At 52.9% G+C, this 15,903-nt stretch overlaps 1 protein-coding gene across 2 annotated transcripts in view; it reads right to left on the bottom strand.

Moving 5' to 3' along the window:
- The window catches only part of AFAP1L2 (actin filament associated protein 1 like 2), a 109,990-nt gene that overhangs the window by 4,856 nt on the left and 89,231 nt on the right, over nt 1–15,903 (bottom strand). For both annotated transcript variants that reach the window (XM_017892493.1, XM_017892492.1), the window contains exons 7-16: nt 15,010–15,215; nt 13,313–13,492; nt 9,489–9,578; nt 7,544–7,628; nt 6,924–7,028; nt 4,825–5,036; nt 2,443–2,588; nt 1,471–1,582; nt 566–811; nt 315–483 (exon numbers count right to left, since the gene is read on the bottom strand). In XM_017892493.1, coding sequence (XP_017747982.1) covers nt 315–483; nt 566–811; nt 1,471–1,582; nt 2,443–2,588; nt 4,825–5,036; nt 6,924–7,028; nt 7,544–7,628; nt 9,489–9,578; nt 13,313–13,492; nt 15,010–15,215 — 1,551 coding nt within the window. The remainder of the gene's footprint in view (nt 1–314; nt 484–565; nt 812–1,470; nt 1,583–2,442; nt 2,589–4,824; nt 5,037–6,923; nt 7,029–7,543; nt 7,629–9,488; nt 9,579–13,312; nt 13,493–15,009; nt 15,216–15,903) is intronic.

Raw genomic sequence — 15,903 nt, 5'->3', positions numbered from 1 at the left:
GTTCTTCAGCTTTTGGACTCTTGGATTTACACCAGTCGTTTGCCAGGGGCTCTCAGGCCTTTGGCCACAGACTGAAGACTGCATTGTCGGCTTCCCTACTTTTGAGGCTTTGGGACTCGGACTGATCCACTACTGGCTTCCTTGCTCCTCAACTTGCAGATGGTCTGTTGTGGGACTTACACTGTGTGATCGTGTGAGTCAATTCTCCTTTATAAACGCCCTTTCATATGTACATCTATCCTGTTAGTTCTGTCCCCCTAGAGAACCCTGACTAATACAGATGGAATCCGGCTAACTTCCCCAAGCACAAGTACCTGCACTGGTCACGCGCAACCTGTCCTTCACAGGTGGGCTGGCACCAGGTGGGGTGGCCACCACGGGGTCAGGGCAGCTCGGTGGGAAGGAGATTCTCTGCTGTTCAGTCTGGATTTTGACGGTGGTGATTCTCTGGGAAGGCTCCTCTGGCTCCAGACTCTCCAGCTGCTGTGGGGGAAAGCAGATCTGGCTCAGCTGGCTGAAGGGGTGTGGGAAGGTGGTCTGGCTTTCCTGCAGGGAGGGCCTGTACCTGTTCCCCCAGGTTCTCTGGACACTTCATGCAGGGCTCATCTGGGGTGGGACCTGGGCCTGGGTCTGTAGGGAGGGTCTCAGTCGCATTGTCCAGGTGGGACGACGTCGGGGAGGAGGCCTGGGCCTGGGCACTGCTGGGGCCATGCAGAAAGGACTTGACAGGTGTGAGGTCCAGGTACACTCGGTCAGATTCCCTCTCATTTGGGTCATCCGCAACAAGGGTGGCTTCCTCGGTAGGCTCTACCTGCAGAAGAGAGAGTGTCTGGGGCATTCACCATTACCTCCACTCCCTCAGCTGTGGAGGGGGCACCAGCCCTGCCTCACAGCTCTGGTGCCCACCTCACAATGGTCCAAGAGATCTCACTCCCTCCTGGTGGGGGCCACTGGTTGAGTCCTAGATATGTCACTCAAGGTGGAAGACCCAGACAGGGCACTTAACTTCCCTGAACCTTGTTTCCTCATCTGTAAAGAGGTAAAGAGCAGCACCTTCCCATAAGGTGGTTAGGGTTCAAGGAGATCATCTGTAGGAGGTCCTCAGCTCAGCACAGGCTTCAGTGCCCAGCACGTGGAAGCTGCCATCGGTGTGATCATCTCACTCGACAGTCGATTTGGGCCTGGGAGCCTACTGGTGCCTCCACTCCCAATCCCACCACCACACCCCTAGCCCTGACCAGAGTGGTTCACCAGTGTTTCATCTAGAAAAGTCCCCAAGCCAAGCAGACTGCACAGCCTCACGTATAGGAGACAGCCTTGTTGTACTTAGGTGTCTGCACTAATGGCCTGGTAGGTGACTCAGAACCCACTCAATCTCAGGGATACTCTAATGATCTCTGGCATTGAGGCACTGAGGTTTGTAGGAGGAGGGCTGGAGAGTCCCAGGCCGCTGCCTGGCCGGGTCCTTACCGCAGCTGTGAGCTCTGACAGTTCCACATCGTCATACAGCTCCTCCTGGCGGTCCTGGCTAGGCAGGCCATCGATGTAGGTGTTGGGCTCTGAGAATTTTCTCTGCATCAGTCTGGAAACAGGCCGAGGTGGCATGCATGAAGCACCCGGGGCAGGGTGGCAAAAGCACCAGGGTCCAAGGATTCCCAGTGATGAGTGGTTGCCATCAAAGTGGTTGCCATGAAAGTGGGACACCCACCTCCATGGATCAGAGGGCACCTCCTCCCTCTTTCCCAGTGCCTTCTTCCTGGAATTCTTGGTTCAAGATTTTCCTCCCAGAAAGACAACCTTCCCTTGCCCATACGCCTCGTCCTAGGAGGATCCCTTTGCCATCTTCTCCCCGATTCCTCCCTTCTAGGATCTCCTTCCAGCAACCACAACAAAAAACCCCTTCTCATTTCATCTTCACAATACACTTGGGGTGGCGCCCGCCACACTATCCCTGTCTGGTCCACGAGAAAACTGATTCTGTTTCAGTGGCTCGGCCGGCTTCCACGAGACTAGCTCTACCACCCTGACCAAAGAACGCCTCTCCCTCAGCCCGTTTGGTCATCTGGAAACAGAAGCACCACCCCCTGACCTGCTTTTCTCCAGAGTGTGCTGGAGATCCAGTGAGCGATTCACTGGAAGGACAAGTAGGAGGTCAGGAAAAGTGACAGCTCTGCCCGGAAGAGCTGGAAAGTCTAACTGCTGCCAAGGATGCCACAGCCGCCCCCGGGGCCTGAAGCCTGGCTCGGCTCCTTGCTCTTAGCTTAGCTCATGGCCGTTGGCCGGGCCTCCCGGAGGGCTGCTCCTTGGCTTCCCATCTTCCTGCTGCTGGGTAGAGAGGGGTGGGACCCTGTGTTCTCTGCTGCCCCGGACTCCGGCTGACCCAGGGCCTACAGCATGGCCAGGAATAGGAGAGTATACAGAGGAAGGGTCCAAATTACTCACAAGAGGGAGTTTTTGGCCGCACTCACAATACAGGAAACCCTGTCGGCATCCACATAGTCGTAGGTGAACTCTTCTGGGTCTGTCTTGGAGCCTGACTCGGAGAGCAGGAGACCCAGCCAGTGGCCCATTTCCTCGGAAGACTTGGCCTGGAACGAGGCCAAGAGAGATATGAGCACGGCCAGGCTGTGCTGCCTGGTGCCAGCCCCTCCCCACCAGGCCATGACCGTACCCCTACCCCAGAGCCCACCCACAGAAGCCTCTATAACAGCCCAGGGCCATGCTCTTCCTGCTCGCCAGCCTATCCCACCCCCCAATGGCCCCAAATAACATTTCCTGTCAGTGACACCTTGATGCCACCTCAGTAATGCTGTGGACTTTTGTCCTAAGGGCCATATGAGATTTATATACATTGTGTTTCTAGGAGGTGAAAACTTATCACCAGGTGATCACTATTAAAAATTGTTAGTGACCACCTGTTAGTTTTAAAATGATTAAAAAATTGTCTTTTAAGTTGACACTTGTATTTTATGAACGATGCATGTCATCACCTTAATCCCATATACAACAAGACTCCCTGGATCCCTAAGAAATAACAACATTCAAATTTGTTTTTGTTCATGGCTCCAGTAAAGTTGGGACAACTTTTAAATGCCTTACACTAGCTCAGCTGCTAAATTGTGATCAAAATCCCAGTGAATTTGGTATTTTTTTTCCCCAGGGGACAATGCATTCTAATCAAATTCATCCATTGGGTACCTCAGTTAAAATGTCAACACTGTTTCTTTAAAATGAGAAAAAACTGCCCATTTAATCAAAGCTATAGGTTTATTTTCATGAGGAAAATCAGCTCCCTTTGGTATAACCCATAGCTCCATCACTTTTGCTGCTACATTCTCTTCACCAAAGAAGTCTTGATGAGCAGAATTTGACACTTAGCTGATTTCCTTTTCACAGTTTTTTTTTTTTTTTTTTTTTTTTTTTTTTTTTTTTTTTAAGACAGAATCTCACTCTGTCAGGCTGGAGCGCAGTGGCAGGATCTTGGCTCACTGCAGCCTCTGCCTCCCGGCTTCAAGCAATTCTCCTGTGTCAGCCTCCCAAGTAGCTGGGACTACAGGTGCCCCACCAGCCCCAGCTAATTTTTGTATTTTTAGTAGAGACCGGGTTTCACCATGTTGGCCAGGCTGGTTTCAAACTCCTGACCTCAGGTGATCCACCTGCCTTGGCCTCCCAAAGTGCTGGGGTGACAGGCGTGAGCCATCATGCCCAACCCCCACTTAGTTTCAACTGGATTCTAAATACAGCTTTTCATAGGCCTTCCCTTGTCCAGGCTGCATCTCTGCCCTGGACAGCTGTGACAGCTTCCTAACAGGTCCCTTCTTGCCCCCTTCCATCCACTCCCACCCCAGTAGCTGGAGGAAGCATCTCAGAACCCCGATCTGAGCTTGCCGCCCTCCCCTGAAAGCCATCGGGGCTCTGTTGCTCCTAGGATCAAGCCCTCTCCTTCCCCTCCAGCCTGTCACCCAGCCCCCAGTACAAATCTATAGCACCCTCCCCACTTCTCTCCAGTCATTGAAGCTCAGCGATCGGTTGGGTGATTTGCTGAATAACATCACACTCCCAAACTAGGACATAAGTGCCACAAGGACAGGGAGCCCATATTGCTCTTGTCCACCATATTCCTGTACTGAGGAGATGTTTGTTGATGGGGAACAGCTGAATGGACAAATACAAGCTATAAGCTAGACCCTGGGAAGCAATTGAGATGTGGGTCTCTCAGCCACCAGAGGGCAGGATTGGAGCGAAGTTTGAATGAGGACCTTCTCATCAAAGACTAAGTGAAGGAGCATTCACGGGCAAGTGGGTGCTTCCATGCGTGGAAGAGACTAAGCCTCCGCTTGCAGCAGCTTGCAAGGCATTATATCACTTCTTATTTTGGTAAATGTAACATATCAAACAGGATGGGGAGTGAGAGGAATGTAATTGTATCACAAAGTGAATTTTTTCCCCCAGATAAGCTCTAACAGTGTGGTTTTTATGTAGTGGGCCTAGAGGCTCTCCCAGCTGGTGACACCCAAACAAAACAGCACCCACTTTGAATCCCCAGCAGCTTTTTTCCAGTAGCTCAGGGAGTTAAAAATACTCCTCCTGCCCCAAGTGCAGGAAGTAGCGCATGGTTCCACTCCTATAATGCAACCACCCTGAGGTCAGAAAAGGAATGGAAATTTTTAAAAATGCAAACAATCTCAGGCAAACGAAGTAAAAATAACACGTGGGGACATTGATTCTTCCTTGGTAGGATTACAGTCCTGGAGACTGGCAGCAAACAGCCACCACTGCCACATCCTGGCTGACCCTGCTCCCTGCCCTGCAGGCCGGTGGTACCTCAAGCTTGGCCAGCTCCTCGCCCTTGTGGAGAATGCGGAAGGAGTAGAGGTGGTCGGGGCTGGGGTCTGGGATGACCTCGCAACCCACCAGGCTGAGGGGTTGCTGGGCCACCTTGCTCCGGTTCCGGTCCTGGTAGAAGTGCAGGTGATTGTCCCTGACAGAGCACCAGCGAGACTTCCACTGGTGTTCACGGAGCACATTCAGGTAACCTGCAGGAAGAAGTGCAGATGCAGGAGGACGGGATGCAGGAGGGGACTGGGCTGCAGAGGGATGCAGATGCAGGAGAGGCACGCGGATGCAGGGGAGCAGCGCGGATTCAGGAGGGATGCAGATTGCAGGAGGGGATGCAGATGCAGGAGAGCGCGAGTCAGGAGGGACAGGATGCAGCGAGGGACGGCTGCAGGAGGGAGCGGTCTGCAGGAGGAGATGCAGATGCAGGAGGAGATGCAGATGCAGGAGGGGACGCAGATGCAGGAGGGGACTGGGCTGCAGGAGGGGACGCAGATGCAGGAGGGGATGCAGGTGCAGGAGGGGACGCAGATGCAGGAGGGGACGCAGATGCAGGAGGGGTTGGGGCTGCAGATCTAGGAGGGAACGCGGGCACGAAGGCGATGCAGGTACAGGAGGGGATGCGGGTGCAGGAGGGGATGCGGGGACAGGAGGGCACGGGTGTCCAGGTGTGTCCTGGGCTGGCACCGCCTCTGGGCTTCCTTAGAGTCCCCCTGGAATCTCAGCTTCAGAACCCATCAGACACCTTCCCTGTCCTAAGGGATTGGAAGCTGCCCTGAGCTTTGGCCTGCTGAACCAGGCAATAGGGTGAAAGTGCACAGCTGCCTTCCTGCCTGGCCCAGTGCTGGATACACAGTGGGGATCATGCATATTGCCAAGCCATATTAACACAAAGTGGTAGAATTAGAGACCAGGACAGAGATGCCACACACACCCATCATAATCCTCTGGACTTTGGATCATGAGCGGTGGGATCTCAGATGTGTTAAGCACCCCCACAGTCCTGGGAAGGAGAGCAGCTGTGGTTCTCTCTGTCCTCCCCTAGCCACAGGGAGCATGCTTCACTGCTGAGTAGACATCCAGCAATAACCCAGCCACATCTCTTAAACAGTGACTCACAGGGACAGGGCTCCCAGGCCAAACATCATGCCCCCTGAGGCCACTGCCTGGCACCCTGGCTGGAGAAGCAGGAGAATGCAAAGATACACCCCTGTCTACTGCCTTCCTAGCCCACCCCCACTACCCTGCCAGCCTCAAAACACAAGAAAACTCAGCTGGGACTCAGGAAGGGAACCCAGAGATGGGACAATGGCCTTCAGGCCCCTGGAAGGATGACCTCCAATGTGGGATCAGCTTGGGGATCAAGACACCAGGCGCACCCCAAGATATTTCCCAGGAAAGGCTTGTCACTCCTCCCAGCCTCAGTTTCCCCAAGTATGAGCGAAGGCCGTAGAGATGACCTCTAAGAGCCTTCCTGCACCCATACCCTCTGCACCAGTACAGGGTTCTCATTGTCCCCTTCATGGTCTCGGCTGTTCCCATCTCAGAGTCACTGCTCCTGTCCACAGCTACCATTCCACTCCTACATGCCCTCAAGGCTCAGGTCCACAAAGCTATCTCTGACCCCAGGGCAAGAAAAGTTCTCTCTGTCCCTGAGTCCCGATAGCTACGAAGATGGCACAGTGCATGCTTATGGGTATAAAATCATCACCTCCCTCAGGCAGGCTGTGAGCTCTCAGTACTGTGCCTGCCATCCTTCTGCTTGGTCCCCTTTTAACACGGTCCCTGCCATACCCTGTAAATACAGATCAAATGAACATCATTTTTAAAAGAATTCTAGGAGGACACCAATCAGTTACCCTTCACTTCCACAAAGGCCCCAACAATGCAGCAAGAGAGAGTTGCATCAGGCATAAAGAACTGCCTACAGTAACAACAGATGGGAACCTGACAGCTGCAGGCTCTCCATCCCTAGAGATGTTCACGAAAGACCTAAAACCCCCTGCCTTCACTGTCTGAGCTCGCCTTCCTGCAGGCTCCAGCCCAGGGAATGAGCCTCTGGTCCCGGAGGTAGCTACAATTCTTACTGGATGTCTCGAGGGACCTCTCCACAGGCTCCAGTGAGGTGGATTTCTTCCTGCCCAGATTCATTAGGTTGCTCAGTTTGAGGCCAGCAGAACATTTCTTCTTGACTGTCAAGATGAGACAGAAAGCAATTGGTATTGCACGTGGTCCACCCGCATGCCCATGAGAGATGGAAAAAATAGCAAACCCATTTCCACTCCATCCACCCATCCCTCCCTGCTACATATGCGCACACATATGCACACACACACATCTCCCCAAATCAGAAGCCGCAGGCCAGAGTCAGGTGTCTTTAAAGTCACACATTCAAGAGGGGTACATAGACTTCTTATAGAATATACAACCACTTGAGAATCTTTACAGACTGTACTGGCTCAAAGAGATTTGAAATAGGGTTAGCAAACAAGAAGAAATGGAAGAACATTCTATCCCCAGCATTTCATGAAGCTTAACTTCAATTTGGCCATGTTTCCCTTTTTCCTGAATCTACTAGCAGTATTTCCAAGTAGTTTATTAATGGGAGGCCATGTTAGAACCAGCTGCTAAAACCCATTAGGGTTGAACCCGACAGCCCAGTCTCACAGCCTGGGACACCACTCCCCTCCCGATCACACGATGTTACCGTCTTTGGTTTCTGGGACCTCAGGGTGGCCATCCACGGAGCTCCCATACTCTGAAGCTGACAGGTACTTCTCAGCTATATCTGGCTATGGACAAAAGAGACATGAATGGGGATCACTAGCTGGGAACAGTTACCTTGGAGACCACAATTTAAGGGAAAATAACAGATGGTTCTTCATTGTATGCCAGAGGTTATATGCCTGAGCAAACCCCTGCCGGCCACCTAAACGGCAGAATCCAGGTCGCTGGTAGGACACTGGCCCAACTTCCAAATGGCTGCTCAACCTGATGTGACGGTGACCCCGTAGCCAGTGGGCAGGGCAAGCAGGTTGCTCAGGGGTGGCATTAGAGTGTGCGTCCCCGATGGCGTTGACTGTCAAGCTAGCAACCACTCATACTGCGAGTGTGAAGTCTTTTGAGAGCTGATTGTTCCAGCAACGCGAGCTGGTTCGTCTGCACAGGAGCAGACCATGTGATCTGAGTCCTGGCCAGAGCATTCTGCTGCCAGGCTGGTGCCCGAGTGAAATGAGCCTCTCTGAGCCTCACTCTGCAGGTGTCACATAGGGGTGATATCCCCATCTGCTCACAGGGCTGTTGGGGACTCAAGATGATCCCTAAAAAAGTGTAGCAGCTGCTGTTAGAACGTGAAATCCTCACAACGTTCCAATCAAGTTGCGTTTAGAGCGTCACCGACTCCAGACCTCTAGAAAACAAGCTGACAGCCTCCCAAGCAACAGGACCGGCCTTAGGCAGGGTCCAGGGCCAGCAGTCCCAGGCCAGGGAAGCACTGCATGCCGAATCTTTAGGGACAGCTCTTGATTCTCACCCCAATGTGAAGAAAACCCAAATTCGTTCCAACTTTTGTTTTCTTGTCAGTGGCCAAGGAATAAATGAGACAATGAAAAATGGCCCCTCCTGAGTCACTCTGGAATCTGGAGGGACTGTGGGCTATTTCTCCATGTGGGATGACCTGTGCCTTCTAGAGAGTAAGTGGCCTCCTTTCTGCTCCAGCTCTCTGTGTGTCTCTTGTTTTCCCCACTGCCGGGGTGGGGACCCCAAGAGGAGCCACAGTGACGTTCTGACTGTTGTGTGTCCACACTTCAGGACACCTACCTGCAGGTACTCAGGGACAGGAAATGTGACCCCACAGGTGACAATCCTCCTTTTGGCCAGAACCTAATTCACCTTCTTCAGCCTTGACCTTTAAGCCCAAAGCTCCCCCAAAGCACCATGCAAATGAACACTACAGCCCTTTGGTTGCAATCAGCCTTGAGATAGTACCCCAGACCCAGAGGCCCTGCTGAGGAATAAGGGGGAAGGAAGTGCCTCATAAAATCAATCTCCCTATTTAAGAATGCAGGCCAAAGTGACTTTTGTTCCAATAAAGCTTCCCCCATCCCCCCCACCTGCCCACCCCCCGCACCCACAAGCAAGAAAATATTTTAGGTCTGTATCCGTTTCCTCCATTTTCCTGCCAAGCTAGAGTTACTGCTCTTTTCCAAGCAGCGTATGTTTCTTTTCCTTTTTTTCTTTTTTTTTTGAGATGGAGTCTCCCTCTGTCACCCAGGCTGGAGTACAGTGGCGCTGTCTCGGCTCACTGCAACCTCCGCCTCCTGGGTTCAGGCGATTCTCCTGCCTCAGGCTCCCGAGTAGCTGGGATTACAGGTGCCCGCCACCATGCCTGGCTAATTTTTGTATTTTTAGTAGAGACAGGGTTTCACCACATTGGCCAGGCTGGTCTTGAATCCCTGACCTCAGGTGATCCACCTGCCTCAGCCTCCCAAAGTGCTAGGATTACAGGCATGAGCCCACCGTGCCCGGCCTCAAGCATTGTATGTTTCTTATTAATTGGACTGAAATATAAAACGAAGCTCCCAATTTTACACTTTCAATTTTTCGAGAAAACATAGAAGGAGATTCTCCCTCCAGGCAGGGCAGAGGCTTACTTTCTGGCAGTTAAAGCGCTGGGCATCCGGGGTGTACTGGTTTCCTTCAGATGCTCCTTCGGAAGGCAGGCCGCTCACTTCCTGGATGACCTGAGGCAGGAGGGAAGCCGTTAGCAGAGGCTGAGGTCCTCCGGCCAGCACTCACAGCCAGGCCGAAGCCAGGGGCCCTGCAGGTCAGGGGAGAATGGGTGGAGGTGAGAGAGAAGAAGAATTTCCAAGGAGGAGGGCCCCTACCCCAGCCCCAAGGCCTGCATGTGGCCCCGGGCCCAGCTGGGCAGGCTGCAGTGGGGAGGGCTCGTTGTTTAGGCTCCTTTCTGCAGGTCCCACATGTTCAGGGGAACGCGAAGGGGGGCCTTGGCAGCAAAGGCCAAAGATGACCAGAGCCATAGCCCAGGGCTCCATGAGCCCCTTTCCTGCCACCACTCCAGGCAGGACTACTGTTCTGTTGTAGATGTGATGAACAACTGCCTTGCTAGACAGTCCCTCTGGCTTTCCAGAGGTCAGGCAACTCTCTGTGGAGTCTCCACACTGCCTGAGGAGCAGGCCTGCAAACTGCCTTGTTCTAATGACCCACTCGCTGGCTCTCCCGACTCGCCTGCCGCCACCCACCCACCCACCCACCCTCCTCTGGGAAGGGGCCTCTTCAATTGACCAGTCGGACAGAAGAACGGGTCTCTCGTGTAACCCGCCTGGACAGCAGAGGGACTGTGCCTTCTGAACAGCGGTTCTTTGTCGTTTGGAAACCCCGAGCACAGAGGCTATGGGGCAGGGGTCTCAGGAAGAGGGCGTGAGACTCTGGGGAGGGAGGCTGGGTCCAGAAAAGGGTGGGTGGGTGGGTTTGGGCTGCTGGAGGAATGGAGCCTGGGCTGGGGGCAGATGCAGAAAGTCAGCAGTGGCTCTGACTATGCAAAGCATTGCCTCCGTCTGAGCCAGGAGCACTCCCTTCTTCCCGGGGGAACTCCAAGGGTGACCAGAAACACGCTGCCCACCTGGAAGCCCTTTGGAGGTACAGAATTAGAGTGATTTCAAAGATCCTCCTCTTTCAGTCTATGCCTAGAGTAGTTTGTGGAAACGGGTTTCAAATCAGAAGAGCCCAAGAACTCCAGTTTGGGACTGTGGTCCACACTGAATATGCAACCCAGTGTCAAGGGAAGAGCACAGGCACTAGAGTTGGCACCTGTGTGACATTGAGTCCGAGCCTCAGCCACTGCATCTGTAAGCTGGGACAATACCTTTGCCAGGAGCCGGCTGTGAGTACTTGTATATCAAGTACCCAGGCACATGATTACCATCCCTATTAGCTTGGGCCAGATACACAGATGCCCCTGCCCAGGGAAAGTGCCACTAAGCCAGGAGTTCAGGAGTGGGGTAGGGGCAGGGTCGTGCTTCCCGGGAAAAGCCCTGCCTTGTGCCTTCCTTTACTGGGACCCTCGTCCCATAGTCAGCAGCTCCCGTTTACTGCCATATACCTGTCTCACCCTGGGCACGGGTGTGAGTATGCAGAATTGGGACACAGAGGCCCAAGGAAGGTAGATGGGGTTCACAAACCCAATGCAGCCAGATGAAGAGCCCATCGGACAGGCGGACCAGCCCCTACTGCCAAAACGCAAGAGTGGGCAGCTTCTCAGAGCAGGCATTTCCAGCCAAGTCCATCTCTGCACTTATCTGACTAGGGGGAAAGGGTCTCTCTGTGGAGGCCAGACACAGAAAGTCTGTGCTTTCTGAAAGCGTTCTTGTCTTTGAAACCACCAGCAGAGGCAGTGGGGCCAGGGGTCTCAGGAAGAGGCCGTGAGAGTTTGGGGAGGGAAGCTAGGGGGCAGGGAGAGGATCGGTGGATCTGAGCAGTCAGAGGAACAGAGTGGGGAACTGGGAGCAAGTGTGTGTGTGTGTGTGTGTGTGTGTGTGTGTGTGTACATGCATGCACAATGCATGCATGAACATAAATGTGCATGCAAATGTGCATACATGTGCATTTGTTCATGTGTGTACAAATGTATACATGAATGTGCATGTGTGCATATATGTGTACAAATGAGTGTGTGTGTGTAGTGGGTAAGGATGGGGAGGGATAGGAGCCAGGAGACGGGGGTAAGAAACCAACAGCCCAGAGCTCTGGGTCCTAATCAGCTCTGCAGCCCAGGACAAGCCCCCCCACTCCCTCTGGGCCTCAGTGGTCTTATCTGTAGTATCCAAGTTTCATGGAGCACTCAGTATGTACCAGGCACAGTGCTAAGCACTTTGTGCACATTAAAGAATCCAGCCCCAAATCACTCAGCTAAAAAGGGGTGAAGCTAGGATTTGAACTCAGAGCCCTGGCTCTTAAATGCCCAGGGCTGGCCTTTCAGAGCTTGTTAGCTCTCTCAGGAACCCCACCCCACATGGAGATCTGTGAAGCCAAACCACAAACCTGTCTATGCACTGGCCTTTCTTTTTCTACATACCACTGTCTTTCACCACTTGAAGATTTTGCAATAAAGACTGAGATACCTGTCAGCACCTTCTAGAAGCTTGGTTAGGCCAGGCTTGGCATTTCTAAAACAATTAGTGGGTTTACAAAAACAGCCTGCCTGCTCCAAATCTAGGGTATTTAATCTAGGGATGGACCAGTGCCTCAGGTGGGTACATTTTGGTCATGTTTTACTGAGGTGGTCCAGATCTGTTTCCAACAGGCTGGCCAAGGTGGTTACATTTAGCTGGGTGGCAGGTGGAGTGGGGTGGGGTGCAGGGTAGATAGAATGCTTCTGTGCCGAAGTGGTTGTGATGGGAGCGGGGGCAGCAGGAAGGAGGGGAGGGGCAGCAGGAAGAAGGGGAAGGGCTGCTCTGGCTCTTGCTGGCCTCACCAGGGTCCCTGCTGGGTTTGGAGGTCCCTCTGGAATTGGGGATCCATTCCTGGTGCAAATTTTACACCTGCTGGAAGCATCAAGCCCAGCTTTTCACCTCCCCAAGTGACTCATCATCATCACACCCGGGGAAGCGTGGGCAGACTGGACCACAAGCATTTGTGGTGGGCGGAGGCACAGCACTGTATCAGACGGGCCTAGGTCTGACAACCAATGCTGCCACCACTTGGCAGATGACTTGGATCCATCACCTCCACCCTCTGAGCCTTAATCACCACTCCTGTAAAATGGTGACATTAACATTCCCCAGCCATCCCCAGTGTGGTTACATGGGATAAGTTGCTAATAGTCCTTGGTCTATGGCAAATACATGGCAAACGACAGCGACATATATTCTTCTTTAATAAGGAGGTGGGGGAGCTGGGTGCGGTGGCTCACGCCTATAATCCCAGCACTTTGGGAGGCTGAGGCGGGCGAATCGCGAGGTCAGGAGATTGAGACCATCCTGGCTAACACGGTGAAACCTGTCTCTACTAAAAATACAAAAAATTAGCCAGGTGTGGTGGTGAGTGCCTGTAATCCCAGCTACTCAGGAGACTGAGGCAGAAGAATGGCGTGAACCCGGGAGGCAGAGTTTGCAGTGAGCAGAGATCACACCACTGCACTCCATCCTGGGCGACAGAGCGAGACTCCGTCTCTAAATAAATAAGTAAGTAAGTAAGTAGGTGGGGGATGCCTCACTAGAGGCAAAAAGGGAAATGGATTTCAACTGCACCCGAGTCCGGGCTACTGGGGATTCGGACCTAGCAGCAGCATGCTGTAACCCATTTGCAGAAGACAGATCACTACCACTTAGAACACAGGAAGCCCTGCAAACTTGAAGGATTACAAATCTTCTACCCCTGACCCTATCATCCATCCCTTTAGAAAGGCTGGGGGCCACAATTCTAGGAGCCCCTCCAAGTGGTCTGGTGTCCCCCTCACCCTGAGCCACTGCTCAGCCTGGTCCTTGCTCTGCAGGCCCAGCACAATCACGTCGGCGTTCATCGGTGTGATCTTCAGCTTGTGCTCCTTCTTCCGCACTTGCTTCTCCTTGTGAACGACGCTGCTGCCCAGCAGGTTCACATCCAGCTGAGGGCTGTGGTCCTTGGAGGATTTGTAGCACTGGAAGGAAAGAGAGAAAATATACCACTTTGCCAGGGCTGCCGGGCGGAGGTGATGTCTGCAAAGGAGGGGCCGCTGGACGTTGCAGGACCCACCAAGAGCCTGACTTTACCCAGCAAGACTAAGAGGCTGGACACCCCGAAGCAGGCCTGGAGCCTTAACCTCAAATATCAGCAACTCCTGTTCTTCACATCAGATTGTCCCTCTCTCCCTCAAGCCTCCTTCTCACTGGCCTCAGCCAAGGATGCTCCAGGATGCTGCTATCCAAATGGTTCAAACTTGCCCCAGGGCCTGGGGGGCCCTAAAATACATCCTTTGTGGACACCTTTCAGTTCTCCAAAGTGGACAGACTTTCACTCTTTCTCCACCTCTCTGCATTGCTTGCTTGGCTTCTGGAGTAAAGGATCCATAAGGCACAAACACTAAGCTTCTTCTCTGCCTAGTTAGGAAGATGATGTGTTAACAAAGAAAGGAAGGATTCTCTTCCCCTACCATAGAAAATACTTTACCCCTTGGCTCCCTATTTGTAAAATGGGGGAAATGTTACAGGCTTGCTTAAAAGGATTACCTGAAATAACATTGGCACGGAGCAGGGCCTGTTGTAACTAGGCAAGAAAAGGTGTTTATAATAATTCCGTGGAATTTCAAGTCAGGACATGCAACTGGGAATTTTAATTTAAAATAGCAGGAAACAGGACTGTTGTCAGAGTAATATCTGGTTCCTTGCTGGGTCTGGTCTTATAATCAGTAATTCAAAATATTGTTGTTTCTGAGAAGATACCTAGCATTCTCATGCTGCACAGATAAAAACAGTAGCAAGGGCCGGGCGCAGTGGCTCACGCCTGTTAACCCAGCATTTTGGGAGGCTGAGGCAGGTGGATCACAAAGTCTGGAGTTCAAGACCAGCCTAACCAATATGGTGAAACCCCATCTCCACTGAAAAAACAGAAATTAGCTGGGCGTGGTGGCGGGCACCTGTAATCCCAGCTACTCAGGAGGCTGAGGCAGGAGAATCGCTTGAATCCAGGAGGGGGAGCTTGCAGTGAGCCAAGATCACACCACTGCACTGCAGCCTGGGTGACAGAGCAAGACTCTATCTCAACAACAACAACAAACAAACAAAACAACAACAACAACAAAAACAGTAGCCAGAATTGGGGCTGGGCTGGAGGAGCCTGACTGGACTCCAGTGGACAGGACGTGAAAAAGGACCAGGGGACAGAAAGATGTATCTGTCTCACAAAGAGGAGGATGGGAAGGGGACGGGGGAGGCAGTGGTAGTCACAGCCCTCTTTGAGAGCCTGGTGAAACTACTAGACCTCTCTGGTTCAGAAAAAGTACATTCATCCATACACACAAAATCCTGTATACAATTTCAGGTTAGGGAGAAGTTAAAATCTCCTGATATAAACAAACTCGAAACGTCTCGGGTCAGGGACCATCCTGCCCCTCCTTCCCTGTCCCTGCCCCTTCCCTTGAGAGGAGCGGGGGGACAAGACAACGTGAGGCAGACTGACCAGAAGCCTGTTGTCCTTGATGACACAGAGCTGCTTGGCCCACTGTCCGAGCCACTTCTTGCGCCACAGGAAGGCGCAGATGCGGGCATCGCGCATCAGCTCGATGCCAGCCTCCGGCGAGGGCCACTGGTAGGGGGCCGATTTGCCCTTGCTGCCATCCTCTTCATCGTAGGACTCGTAGGAGCTGCTCACAGCCTCTCCGTCCTCTGCAAGGAACACCAGCTCAGTCAGGGCCCCATGGGGCAGGGGACGGTCCCGAAGCAGCATCACTGGGGAGGGCAGCAGGCAGGAGCAGCAGCGGCCAGACCACAGCCCCTGACTCTCCCTGCCCTCAAACCAACCCCACAGCCACCAGCCAGATCCCAGGGCTGGCTTTCCTGCCCCCAAACCCCTCAGCGAGGCTTCTTGGATGCTGCCTCTGGCCACAAAACACACATAACTTAAAACCAAAGTCTGTCCCTTTTCCTCCTCAAATCCTGTCACTCCCAGCTCCACAGGAACCCTGAGAAGACACTGCCCCACAGACCAACTGTTTGCTCTTGACAAGGTCAGTTCTCCTACTCATGGCCTCTAATTCCTCAAATGAAAGCTGAAGGGCGTGGGGTGGGATGCTGCCAGGTTCTCCCAGGCCTGGCCTCTGGCATTCCAAGGGCTCAGGAGGAAGAGAACGCCATCTGCACTCCACCTGAGCTGTGTGCAAGGCAGGCCTCTAACGGCCACCGGCCTGGCTGGGCCTGGCTCAGTCCTAGATCTGGGGAAGGGGCTGTGGCTCCTCAGAAATAAAAGTCCAAATAAACCATGGCAGGGAATACTTTGTGGGCAAAGGGGCCACCTTCTTCCTCCCAAATACCCTCTCCTAGTCAGAGCCCTTTTTCTTTTTTTTTTTTTTTTTTT

The sequence above is a fragment of the Rhinopithecus bieti genome, unplaced genomic scaffold (assembly GCF_001698545.2).
Source record: "Rhinopithecus bieti isolate Rb0 unplaced genomic scaffold, ASM169854v2 scaffold_21201, whole genome shotgun sequence".
Classification (NCBI taxonomy): domain Eukaryota; kingdom Metazoa; phylum Chordata; class Mammalia; order Primates; family Cercopithecidae; genus Rhinopithecus; species Rhinopithecus bieti.
This window is presented reverse-complemented; position numbering and strand designations above follow the sequence as displayed.